Consider the following 13,178-nt stretch of genomic DNA (forward strand, 5'->3'; position numbering starts at 1 on the left):
ACTTCAGCTGTTGCATGGAAAACGGATTTAAAGCCTAGGTGATAATGCTTTGATTAACAAAATGGTGGCAATCATTTACAATATGCCATGTCCTATGCTAATCATGTTATACATATTATCGTAATTAATCTTCACAACAAACTTGTTAATTAGGTATTGTTCTTACATTGCGTAGCTAAGGCAACTGTGAATTAGAAAGGTTACACAAATTGCTCAAGGCCACACAGCTAATAAATATAAAGCCAGGAGGAAGTCAAGTACAAGTCTGGTGTGCTTCATATACTTCTGCTTCTTATATTTGTTTTCCCACAGGACTATCTGAGAGCAACAACTGTTTTGAAATAGCTCCTAAAGACATACCTCAGCACTTACATGCTCTCTGCATCAAAACAAAAAACCAAAACTCAATATTTGTTGATTTAACAATGAATATATTTATATTAAAGTACTTTGGAAATATTTGGCAACATTTCATAGGTTCAGTGTTCTGTATTTATTTGAAATTAATAATGCCAGATTTAAATGTGACAATTTAGAATTTTTATTAATTTTTATGAAATTTTACAAAATTAATCTGAAAGCAAGATTTTATTGGATCTCACTTAGGAACAGAAATGATTATATAATAAACTTACTATCTCCCTTCAACAGGTTCAATGTCAAGGGTGTTAACTCCACTGCAATGGATCCTTTCAACATCTCTGTCTTTGTTTAACTCCAGTCCCAAAACCCTAAAAATATATATATATAAAAATTAAAAGGGAGGGCACACAGAATCCAACAACACATTAGAAGGATCATACACTATGATCAAGCAGGATTTATTCCAGGGATGCAAGGATTCTTCAATATATACAAATCAATCAATGTGATATACCACATTAACAAATTAAAAAATAAAAACCATATGATCACCTCAATAGATGTAGAAAAGGCTTTTGACAAAATTCAACACACATTTATGATAAAAACTCTCTAGGAAGTGGGCATAGAGCAAACCCACCTCAACATAATAAAGGCCATATATGACAAACGTACAGCAAACATTATTCTTAATAGTAAAAAACTGAAAGCATTTTCTCTAAGATTAGGAACAAGATAAGAATGTCCATTCTTACCACTATTATTTAACATAGTTTTGGAAGTCCTAGGGATGCTAATCAGAGAAGAAAAAGAAATAAAAGGAATCCAAATTGGAAAAGAAGAAGTAAAACTGTCACTGTTTGCAGATGACATGATACGACACTTAGAAAATCCTAAAGATGCCACCAGAAAACTACTAGAGCTCATCAATGAATCTGGTAAAGTTGCAGGACACAAAATTAATAAACAGAAATCTCTTGCTTTCCTATACACTAACAGCAAAAGATCAGAAAAAGAAATTAAGGAAACAATCCCATTTACCATCACAACGAAAATAATAAAAAACTTAGGCATAAACCTACCTAAAGAGGTAGAAGATCTATACTCAGAGAATTATAAGATGTTGATGAAAGAAATCAATGACACAAACAGATGGACAAACATATCATGTTTCTGGATTGGAAGAATCATTATTGTGAAAATGACTATACTACCCAAAGCAATCTACCAATTCAATGCAATCCCCATCAAACTACCAATGGCATTTTTCACAGAATTAAAAGAAAAAACTCTACAATTTGTATGGAAACACAAAAGACCCTGAAAAGCGAAAGCAATCTTGAGCGAGAAAAATGGAGCTGGAGGAATCAGCTTCCTGACTTCAGACTATACCACAAAGCTATATTAATCAAGATGGTATAGTTCTGGCACAGAAATATAGAGCAATGGAACAGGATAAAAAGCTCAGAGATAAACCTCATGCATGTATGGTCACCTAACTATGACAAAGGAGGCAAGACTACAAAATGGAGAAAGGACAGTCTCTTCAATAAGTGGTGCTGGGAAAACTGGACATCTACATGTAAAAGAATAAAATTAGAACACGCTCTAACACCATACACAAAAATAAACTCAGAATGGATTAAAGACCTAAATGTAAAGATGGACACTATAAAATTGTTACAGGAAAATACAGGCATAATACTTCTTTCCATAAACCACAGCAAGATCTTTTCTGATTCACCTTCTAGAGTACCGAAAATAAAACAAAACAAATGGGACCTAATTAAACTTAAAAGCTTTTGTACAGCAAATGAAACCATGAACAAAATGAAGACAACCCTCAGGATGGGAGAAAATATTTGCAAATGAAGCAACTGATAACCTTCAAAACATACGAACAGCTCATGGAGCTCAATATCAAAAAAAACAAACAACTCAATAAAAAATGGGCAGAAGGCCTAAACAGACATTTTTCCAAAAGAGACATACAGATGGCCAATAAACACCTGAAAAGATGTTCAACATTGCTAATTATTAGAAAAATGCAAGTCAAAACTACAATGAAGTATTATCTCACATCAGTCAGAATGGCTATCATCAAAAAAAAAATTTATGAACAATAAATGCTGCAGAGGGTGTGGAGAAAAGGGAACCCTCTTACACGGTTGATGGGAATGTAAACTGGTACAACCACTATGGAGGGTCCTTAAAAAACTAAAAATAGACCTACCATATTACCTAGCAGTCTCATTCCTGGGCACATATCCAGAGAAAACCATAGTTGAAAAAGATACATGCACCAAATCTTCATTGCAACACTATTTACAATAGCCATGACATGGAAGCAACCTAAATATCCATCAACACAGGAATGGATAAAGAAAATGTGCTACATATATACAATGCAATGTAACTCAGCCATAGAAAAGAATGAAATTGTGTCATCTGCAGAGAAATGGATGGACCTAGAGACTGTCATACAGAGTAAAGTAAGTCAGAAAGAAAAAAATATCATATAATTTATCACTTGACTATGCAATCTAGAAAAACGGTACTGATGAACTTATTCATAAAGCAGAAATAAGAGACCAAGATGTACAGAACAAAGGTACAGATACCAAGGGGGGAAGGGGCTGTGGCATGAATTGGGAGACGGGTTGACACGTCTACACTACTACGTATAAAATAGATAACTAATGAGAACCTATTGCATAGAACAGGGAACTCTATGCAGTGCTCTGTGGTGACCTAAATGGGAACGTAATCTAAAAAAGAGAGGATACAAGTACGCATATAACTGATTCACTTTGTTGGACAGCAAAGACTAACACAACACTGGAAAGCAACTATGCTCCCCCGAAAAGTAATTTAACAGAAGTGGGGGGGGGGGAGATAAAACTAAACAACAGGAAAGCAATTTAACATTAAAATGTCCTTATTTCACCAAAATTACATGAAGTTAAAAGTGGCTTAAATACAATGCTTAAATCTCCTAACATACATCCAAGGATGTTTACAGATTATTAAAAGCCTTATACAAATTTTTGAAGTATTAAGAGTATTAACAATTACATGTAAAGAGTTTCTCCTGAAGCATTATCTTAATTATCTTATGTCTTATTTAAACAGTGTATTTTACTAATTTTAATTTAGATATCTAGAACCTGAAACAAATTTTCATGAACCAAAAGCTAAATTCTTGTAACTTAAAACTTAACTGAGGACATCTAGTGAACAAAAGCTTAAATTACAGTTTAAAAAAATTTCCCTGAATTGTTTCTTACAGAAATATAAAATGAGTATGTTCAACTCAATAAATAAGCACATTTAAATAAATAACATTAAATATAAATAAAAGTGATTAACAAGTACTCACACAAATCAAGATGAATGAAATTTCTGATATTCAGTAACTATAAAACATCATTATCCTGGTGAGGACATTAAGGTTAAATGAGTTAAAACATACAAAGGGCTCATAACAAGGCTCAGCATACAGTAAGTACCTGCTGCTGCTGCTAAGTCACGTCAGTCGTGTCCGACTCTGTGCGACCCCATAGACATCAGCCCACCAGGCTCCCCTGTCCCCAGGATTCTCCAGGCAAGAGCACTGGAGTGGGTTGCCATTTCCTTCTCCAATGCATGAAAGTGAAAAGTGAAAGTGAAGTAGCTCAGTCTTGTCCAACTCTTAGCGACCCCATGGACTACAGCCTACCAGGCTCCTCCGTCCATGGAATTTTCCAGGCAAGAGTACTGGAGTGGGGTGCCACCGCCTTCTCCGAGACAGTAAGTGCCTAGTGAATGTTAACTATTAGAACCTGTCTCAATCTTTTAGATGTTAAAAAGCAATTAGGCTAATGTAACTAAATGACTTCTACATTCATTATTGATCAAAATGATGCTAATTTAAATAAGATTTTTTTTCTCCTTAGACTTATTGAAACATAAATACATCATTAATAAGCTTAAGATGTACAGCATGATGGCTTAACTTACATACAGTGTGAAATGATTACAATAGTAACATCAACATCTAACATCCATCAGCTAACATCCATTATCTCATACAAATACAACAAAAAGAAAAAAACAAAAAAAAATTTCTCCTTGTGATGAGAATTATTAGGATTTACTCTCTTAACAACTTTCCTATACATCATACTTCAGTGTCAACTATAACCAATTATATTGTACATTACACCCCTAGTACTACGTATTTATAACTGGAATTTTGTACCTTTTGACCACTTTCCTCCAATTCTTCCTCCTACCACTCCCTGACTCTGGTAATAAGTCTGATCTCTTTTTCTATGAGTTTTTAAGATTCCACATATTTAAATGAGTTCATACAGTATTTGTCTTTCCTTGTCACACTTATTTCATTTAGCATAATGCCTTCAAGGTCCATCCATGTAGCTGCAAATGGCAGGGTTTCTTCACTTTTTGTAGCTAAATAATATTTCATTGAATATATGGAACACAACTTCTTTATCTGTTCATCCATAGATGGACACTTAGTTTTCCATGTCTTGGCTATTGTAAATAAAGCTGCTATGAACATGGAGGTGCAGACACCTTTGCAAGTTATTGCTTTCCTTTCCTTTGGATATATTCCCAGAAGTGAAATTGCTGGATCATACACTAGCTCTATTTTTAATTTCTGAGCATCCTCCATAATGGTTTTCCACAGCGGCTGTACCAATTTATAAATCTCACCAACAGTGCACAAGGGTTTTAAATTCTCTACAGCATTTAAATCCAGTCCAGCATTTGTTATGTCTTTTCCTTTTGGTAACAGATATTCTAATAGGTGTGGGGTGTTGCCTGTTGTTTTTGTACTTCCTTGATGACTAGTGATGTTGGACATCTTTTCATGTACCTGTTGGTCATTTGTATATCTTCTTAGGAAAAATGCATATTCAGGGTTTTTTTTTTTTTGTCCATTTTTTATTTTTTCCTCTTGTTATTGAGTTGAATGAGTTCTTTATATATTTTGGATATTAAGCCCTTATCAGATAAACGGTTTGAAAATCTTTTTCCCCATAGTGTAAGCTGTCTTTTCACCATGTTGACGGTTTCCTTGGCTGTACAGAAGGCTTTTAGTTTGATATAGTCTTGCTTGCTTTTGTTTCTGATTTTCTTTTTTTTTTTTTCTTAGCCTGTGAAATCTCACTCTAGACCAATCTAATCCCTGCCTTTTAGGTAGCCTACCTCTACCCAACCTAAATACTTCAAATCTGTATCATTTGGGAACCAGAGAAGGGGCCAAGGGAAAGGGAAAGGGGAGGGTTCTACAACAGGGAAACAGGGGTAGGGTTTGTGTGGAAGGAGGCAAGGTATGCAAAAAATAATTACAACGGCAGGCCTGAGGCTACTATCCTTAAAAAGGCCTGCTTGTAAGACTGGCCCTTACCCGCCTTCTGGGATTTCAGGAGGGTTCCCATTATTTCTGGGTAAGAATGGCTCATTGTGCCTAAACTATTTGAAGCAAACAGTGTACATTATGAATTCTTACATGCCTTCTAGGAGTCTGGAATTTTGGAACATGCTAAGCAGAAAGTGCCTATGTGGCCAGTTTGTACTTACAAACTCTAGGCACTGAGTCTGTAATGAACTTCTCTGATAGAGATTTCATCTATGCTATCACAATTCATTGCTAAAGAAATTAAGTGTGGAAAAAAAAAAGAAATTAAGCATGTCCTATGCAACTCCACTGGGAGCTTGTGCTTGGTTTCCTTCTCAAGTCATCCATGTGCCTTTCCCTCCTGTAAGTTTACCTTGTATACTTTCACTGTGATAAATCATAATTATGAGTAATTTGGTACAACTATATGCTGCATACTGAGTCCTTCTAGAGAATCCTCAAACCTGGGGGAGGTGTTGGGGACTCTTGGGCCAAGGCGGTGACGAGAATAGGGGAGAAAAGAGGAAGAAGAGACAAAGTGAAGGAGAGCGGATGAAGGGAAAAGAAGTAAAAGAGTAGAGATGTAGGGGAAGGCAGAGGAAATTGGGGTAAGGAGGGTAAGGAAAAGAATGAGTCCTGGTGTCTTTTAAAATCATTTTTCCAATCTCTTTGCTATGAGACATCACATACTGGTCATCAATGGCCAGAATCCATTTTGATTGGCTGCTTTCCATGTCACATTGATTGCTAAATATTAGGTTGGTGCAAAAGTAATTGCAGTTTTGCATTGTTGAACTTTGCCATTTGATATTGGAATACATTCTTAAATAAATGTGGTTGTTATAAATTATTTTAATTCACATTTCTTGCTTTATCTTTTTTTGCTAATGACTTATTACTTTCTATTTATTTTATATGCATTTCAGACTATGAAAATGATGTTAGACAAAAAGCAAATTCAAATGATTTTCTTATTTGAGTTCAAAATGGGTTGTAAAGCAATGGAGACCACTTGCAACATCAACAATGTATTTGACCCAGGAACTGCTAGAAAATGTACAGTTCAGTCATGGTTCAAGAAGTTTTTCAAAGGAGACGAGAGCCTTGAAGATGAGAAGTGTGGTGGCCAGCCATCAGAAGTTGACTAGGACCAATTGAGAGTCATCATCGAAGCTGATCCTCTTACAACTACACAAGAAGTTGCTGAAGAACTCAATGTCAATCATTCTACAGTTGTTCGGCATTTGAAGCAAACTAAAAGGTGAAAAAGTTCAATAAGTGAGTGCCTCGTGAGCTGATAACAAAAAAAAAAAAAAAATCATCGTTTTGAAGTGTCATCTTCTCTTATTCTATGCAAAAACAAAGAACCATTTCTTGATCAGATTGCAACGTGCGACGAGAAGTGGAATTTATATGACAGAGATAACCAGCTCAGTGGCTGGACCAAGAAGAAGCTCCAAAGCACTTCCCAAAGCCAAATTTGCACCAGAAAAAGGTCATGGCCACTGTTTGGTGGTCTGCTGCTGGTCTGATCCAAGACAACTTTCTGAATTCTGGCGAAACCATTATGTCTGAGAATACGTTCAGCAAATTGATGAGATGCACTGAAAACTACCAGGCCTGCAGCCGGCACTGGTCACCAGAAAGGGCCCAATCCTTCTCCATGTCAATTCCTGACCACACGTCGCACAACCAATGCTTCAAAAGCTGAAAGAATCGGGCTATGATGTTTTGCCTCATTCATCATATTCACCTGACCTCTTGCCAAATGACTAGTACCACTTCTTCAAGGATCTTGACAACTTTTTGCAGGGAAAACGCTTTCACAACCAGCAGGAGGCAGAAAATGCTTTCCAAGAATTCATCAAATCCTGAAGCACAGATTTTCAAACAAACCTATTTCTTGTTGGCAAAAATGTGTTGTATGTAATGGTTACTATTTTGATTAATAAACATGTATTTGACCCTAGTTTGAGCTTCACTGGTAGCTCAGCTGGTAAGGAATCTGTTTGCAATGCAGGAGACCCTGCTTCAATTCCTGAGTCAGAACATACCCTGGAGAAGGGATAGGATACCAACTCCAGTATTCTTGGGCTTCCCTGGTGGCTCAGATGGTAAAGAATCTGCCTGCAATGTGGGAGACCTGGGTTTGATCACTGAGTTGGAAAGACCCCTTGGAGGAGGGCACAGGAATCCACTCCAGTATTCTTGCCTGGAGAATCCCCATGGACAGAGGCGCCTGATGGGCCACAGACCTCGGGGTCGCAAAGAGTCAGACACAACACTGGGCAACTAAACACAGCACATAATGATTTAAAATTTATGGTCCAAAATGGCAATTACTTTTGTACCAACTTAATATATTTAATATCCTGTGATAAACCATAATAGAAAAGAATATTAAAAAAGAATGTATATATGTATGCTGCTGCTGCTGCTGCTAAGGTGCTTCAGTTGTGTCCGACTCTGTGCGACCCCATAGATGGCAGCCCACCAGGCTCCCCCATCCCTGGGATTCTCCAAGCAAGAACACTGGAGTGGGTTGCCATTTCCTTCTCCAATGCAGAAAAGTGAAAGTGAAGTCGCTCAGTCGTGTCCGACTCTATGTGACCCCAGAGACAGCAGCCCACCAGGCTCCTCTGTCCATGGGATTTTCCAGGCAAGAGTACTGGAGTGGGTTGCCATTGCCTTCTCCAGTATATACGTATACATTCATGTATATATTGTACATACATAGATGTATATATGTATACAACTGAGTCACCATGCTGTACAGCAGAGATGGGCACAACATTATAAATCAACGGTGTGTGTGTGTGCTCAGTCACTCAGTCATGTCTGATTCTTTGCGAGCCCATGGACTGTGGCCTGCCTGACTCCCCTGTCCATGGGATTTTCCAGGCAAGGATACTGGAATGGGTTACCATGCCCTCGTCCAGGGGATCTTCCTGACCCAGGGATCGAACCCATGTTTCTTAAGTCTCCCGCATCAATGGGTGGATTCTTTACCATTGTGACACCTGGGTATACTTCAATTTAAAAAAAAAAAGAGTTGCAAAAAAAAAAAATCAAACTGCTGAAAACAAAAACAAAGAAAATTTCAAAGCAATCAGAGGATAACAAATTACCTATAGAGAAACAATGGTTCAAATGACTGCAGATTCCTTTCCACAAACTACAGAGCCATCAAGACTTGCTCTATAAAAATTGCTAAACAAAGTTCTTCAGACAGAAGCAAAGTGATATAAGAAGGAAACTTGGGCTATCAGGAATGAAGAGACAGCAACAGAAATGATACTGGTCTAAACAGATTATTCTTTTCCTTAAAATATGTTTGATGGTTGAAAACAAAAATTGTAACTGTCCAGTGGAGCTTACAATGTGTGTAAATACAATATATAAGACAACACTCTTCATAGGGCTGAAAAAAAGACCTGTGATTCTATTTCTTAGCTATTTTTCAAATATCTTCACCCTCTTGGTTCCAGCTGCCACAACCCTGGCTCAGGCTTCCATCAACACTCTCCTTGCAACAGTTACCTAACTTGGTTCCCACTCTTGCTTTCAACTTCAATCCATTCTCCAAGCTGATGACAAAATGCAATAGTCGTCACCTTTTTCTGATCGTCATACCCCATAACCAAGCATACAAGGCTCTTCCCCATCTAGCCCCCTCTACTTCTCCAGCTTCATCTCTTGTCAATGGCCCTCTCCTCACAGTTCTCTGCCTCGAGTCACGCTAAATTTTGTTCAATTTCTGGCCTATGCTCGGCCTTCAACATATTGCTTGGCACATGGTAGGACCTCACTAAATACGCTGAATGAAATTAAAGAATAAATTCTTGAACGATAGTTATTCCCTGGGAGGCGGAGAGAAAGCATGAGAGAAAAGGAATAAAATAAAATTAAAATATCCTCATTTTGATGTAAAGCGCCCTCACCCGAGCCTGCTTTCGCACCCAGTTGCCTATGGGTGTATAAAAGGTAACTTGTTTTCTCAACTCACAGAGCAGAAGAGTAAAGCCCAGTGTGGTGGCAGGAAAGTGATACTGAGGAGGAAAAGTGTGAGGCAAGGCTAACACAGTCTTGGTCTACATTTTAACTAGCATGTTAGAGAAAAAAGTAAGGCTCTCTTTACCTCCGTGTGGACTCTGCTCTCCGGAGGCGAAGAGGGTCTTCTAAACCCGCTTGTCGAGCCGACAAGAACCCTAGCATCCCGTTCTTTCACATTGGCTTGAGAACTGGACGCTGCCATGACAGAACTCGGAGGCGGGGTTGTAGTAGCGAAGCCTCCCATTGGTTAAGCGTGATGCCATCCGACCAATGGAGAGCGCCTTTATTAGAGAGTACGCGGATGGAGGTGGGTGGGAAGCCTCGGCGTTGGTGGGCGGGGTCAGCGGCGGGGGCGTTCCCGCTTTGGTTGCGGAGGTCCTGGCAGATCCTGCCAGATCCTGCCGCCACCCGCGCGGGAGCTGGTGGAGCAGCATGGGTTGGTCTCAGCGTTTGTTCGGCGTCATACGGAGAGCACTGTCAAAGGAAGTGAAAGAGCAAGTGGGCACAGACCGGTTCGGGAACAAATACTATTATATCCCGGAGTACAAGAACTGGAGAGGTGAGATGAGAGCGAGGGCAGCGGTTGGGTGGTCGGAAAACGACGTGCGGCACTAGTGGTAATCAGCAGAGTGGTCAGTCGAGTTTGTTCACCCCGCCGCGCCCTCCGCGCTCGCCACTTGCTTGCAGTCGGGCTGTCACTGAGTGGCCCGCCAAGTGCCTGAGTCCCTGCGCCGCAGCGTCTAGGTCTTGAGCCCGGCGCCCGCGGCGCTAGCTCCGCACACTCCTCCGCCCAGCGCCGGGAGTCTTGCCGGCGCCCTGTGTGGGTCCTTGCGATCGGCAGTGTAGATAGGGACAAGTCCAGGGAGGTTTTAACCAAAGGGTCCAGGGAGAGATAGGGACGTACCTTTCCTCCTCCCTGGTCGCCAGTGCCCACCTTGCGACCGAGGGTCGTGGGGAAATTGAAGAGATGTTATTTTGAGCGCCTCTGCTCTCCTCTTTCTTGGTATTGACCTTTTAAAGTGGCTCCGGCGTTGGCCCCAAGCGTCACCTTTCTCGCGGACAAAACTGTCAGAAGTAGGTCCATGCTCCCTGACAGTGTGGAAAAGAGATCCCATCACCAGACTCCACGTTACCTTTCCCTCGAGTTTGCACTCCCAAGACCCTGTTGCGCTCACTTTAAGATACATGGCGCTATTCGTGTTTCTGTGTAGGAATCTTGCGGTAAAGTCTTGGTGTTTGCGGAGGTAGGGGGCGTTCCTGGTCCTTGAAATCACACCACGTGGCAGTAATCTCCTCTGTGTTTTTGCATTACCAGGATGCAGAAAATCTCAGGCTTTGGGGTCAGAAAGGCTTGGGTTCTAGAATCTCAGCTTTGACGTCTAATTGAGGGATCACGGACAAAGTATTTGTCCTCCCAAGTATCAGGATCCTTACTTGAAAGAGATGATAATAATATTGAGAAGCACTAAGACCTTTGAAAGTGGTATTTCATTCACTTCGTATAACTCTTGATAGAGGAAATTTTTTCTTCCTCGTAGAGCACATGTAAAGCATATTTATTATTACTCAAAATTGTTTTGCCTAACCTTTTTCTGTAAATTATTTTAATACCTTAGGCTTGTTTCCCTAATGAGCGTTTAAACTGTATCAGGGCAGGAAATATTTCTTTCTTAAAAAAGTCCACAAAGAACCTAGCATGGTGGTGAAGTATTTCTTGAAAGATTGCAAACAGAGGGAAAGATGTTTATTTTTCATAAATGGTCAGGTAACAGTAAAAACAAATATAATACATGTTTCAGTGCCATTTTCCCAAATCATCCCCCCCTCCCTCTCGCACAGAGTCCAAAAGACTGTTCTATACATCTGTGTCTCTTTTGCTGTCTCGCATACAGGGTTATAGTTACCATCTTTCTAAATTCCATGATGCAGGATACAGGATGCTTGGGGCTGGTACACTGGGATGACCCAGAGGGATGGTATGGGGAGGGATGTGGGAGGGGGATTCAAAGTAATTAGCCTCTAATTAAAATAAATAAATTTAAAAAAATATATAAAAACATTGGGTTGATCTAAAGTATAATTTACATATGGTAACATTCATCCTTTTTGATGTATGATTTTATGATATTTGACAGTCATAAATGTCACCAGAATCAAGATACAGAGCAGTTGCATCACCCCCAGAAGTCCCTCTTACCCCTTAGTAGTTCCTTCCCTCACTGCATACCCTGCTGTTGGCAACCGCTGATTTATGTTCCTATAGTTTTGCTTTTTCCAGAATGTCATGTAAATGGAGAGAAGATACAGTCTTTTGAGTCTAGCTAATTTCATGTGGCATGATGCAGTTGAGATTCGTCCATGTGTCAGTAGTTCCTTTTTGTTACTAAGTGGTATTCCAATTCCATTGTGCAGGTTTACCACAGTTTATCCATTCACCTGCTGAATGACCTGTAGGTGGTTTCCAGTTTTTGGTGACTGTGTAGAAAGCGTCTATAAAAATTCCCATACAGGATTTCCAATGAACATAATTTCTCTTGGGTGAACAGCTAGGAATGGGATTGCTGTCTTTTGTGGTAAATGTATCAATATATATATAACTAACTTTATAAGAAACTGTTTTCCGAACTGGTTGTACCATATTGCATTCCTGCCAGCAACACATGAAAGTTCTAGTTTCACATTCTCACCAGAACTAGGTTCTGTCAGTTTTAAAGTGGCTCCAGCGTTGGCCCCAAGCGTCACCTTCCTCTCGGACAAAAGTAGGTCATGCTCACTGACAGTGTGGAAAAGAGATCCCATCACTCACTGACAGTGTGGAAAAGAGATCCCATCACCAGACCCCACGTTACCTTTCCCTCGAGTTTGCACTCCCAAGACCCTGTTGCACTCACTTTAAGATACATGGGCTTCCCTGGTGGTGCAGTGGTAAAGAACCCACCTGCCAATACAGAAGATGAGGGTTCAATCCCTATGTCTGGAAGATCCCCTGGAGAAGGAAATGGAAACCTACTCTAATATTCTTGTCTGGGAAATTCCATGGACAGAGGAGCCTTGCAGACCCCACTCCATGGGGTCACAAAAATCAGACATGCATGACCTGTGACTAAACAACAATAGGTAGCTAGGGTTATCTCATTGTGGTTTTAATTTCCATTTTCCTAATGACTGAGGATGTTAAGAATCTTTTCATATGCTTATTTGCCAACCATGGGTCTTTGGTGAAGTATCTGTTAAGTCTTTTGACCATTAAAAAAGTTTGTATTAGTTTCATTTCTTTGAAAATATAGTATCATTAAAGAAAGACTTAAATTAGCAAAATCATGTGTATTCTAAAATAATTTGTGAGTCAAAGGAT

At 39.6% G+C, this 13,178-nt stretch overlaps 2 protein-coding genes across 17 annotated transcripts in view; one reads left to right on the forward strand and one right to left on the reverse strand.

The window, feature by feature from the left end:
• ERCC8 (ERCC excision repair 8, CSA ubiquitin ligase complex subunit) overlaps positions 1 to 10,041 on the reverse strand; it is a 51,015-nt gene extending 40,974 nt beyond the window's left edge. For 5 of the 11 annotated variants that reach the window (XR_015149270.1, XR_015149269.1, XM_086362594.1 and 2 more), the window contains exons 1-2: positions 9,909 to 10,041; positions 636 to 731 (exon numbers count right to left, since the gene is read on the reverse strand). Coding sequence is in view for 5 of the 11 variants with exons in the window: in XM_086362594.1 (XP_086218720.1) it covers positions 636 to 731; positions 9,909 to 9,985 (173 nt within the window). In the remaining 6 variants the exon portion in view is untranslated. Of the gene's footprint in view, positions 1 to 635; positions 732 to 3,742; positions 3,798 to 9,908 lie in introns of all 11 variants that reach the window. The other 6 variants (XM_086362598.1, XM_086362597.1, XM_086362603.1 and 3 more) reach the window with 2 other exon arrangements.
• A 124-nt stretch (positions 10,042 to 10,165) lies between these two features.
• NDUFAF2 (NADH:ubiquinone oxidoreductase complex assembly factor 2) overlaps positions 10,166 to 13,178 on the forward strand; it is a 171,560-nt gene continuing 168,547 nt past the window's right edge. For all 6 annotated transcript variants that reach the window (XM_086362604.1, XM_086362606.1, XM_086362605.1 and 3 more), the window contains exon 1: positions 10,166 to 10,382. In XM_086362604.1, coding sequence (XP_086218730.1) covers positions 10,256 to 10,382 — 127 coding nt within the window. In that variant the 5' untranslated portion in view covers positions 10,166 to 10,255. The remainder of the gene's footprint in view (positions 10,383 to 13,178) is intronic.

Source organism: Bos grunniens, chromosome 20, assembly GCF_055505025.1.
Source record: "Bos grunniens cultivar Pamir isolate PY7600 chromosome 20, Bosgru_T2T1.0, whole genome shotgun sequence".
NCBI classification, from domain to species: Eukaryota; Metazoa; Chordata; class Mammalia; order Artiodactyla; family Bovidae; genus Bos; species Bos grunniens.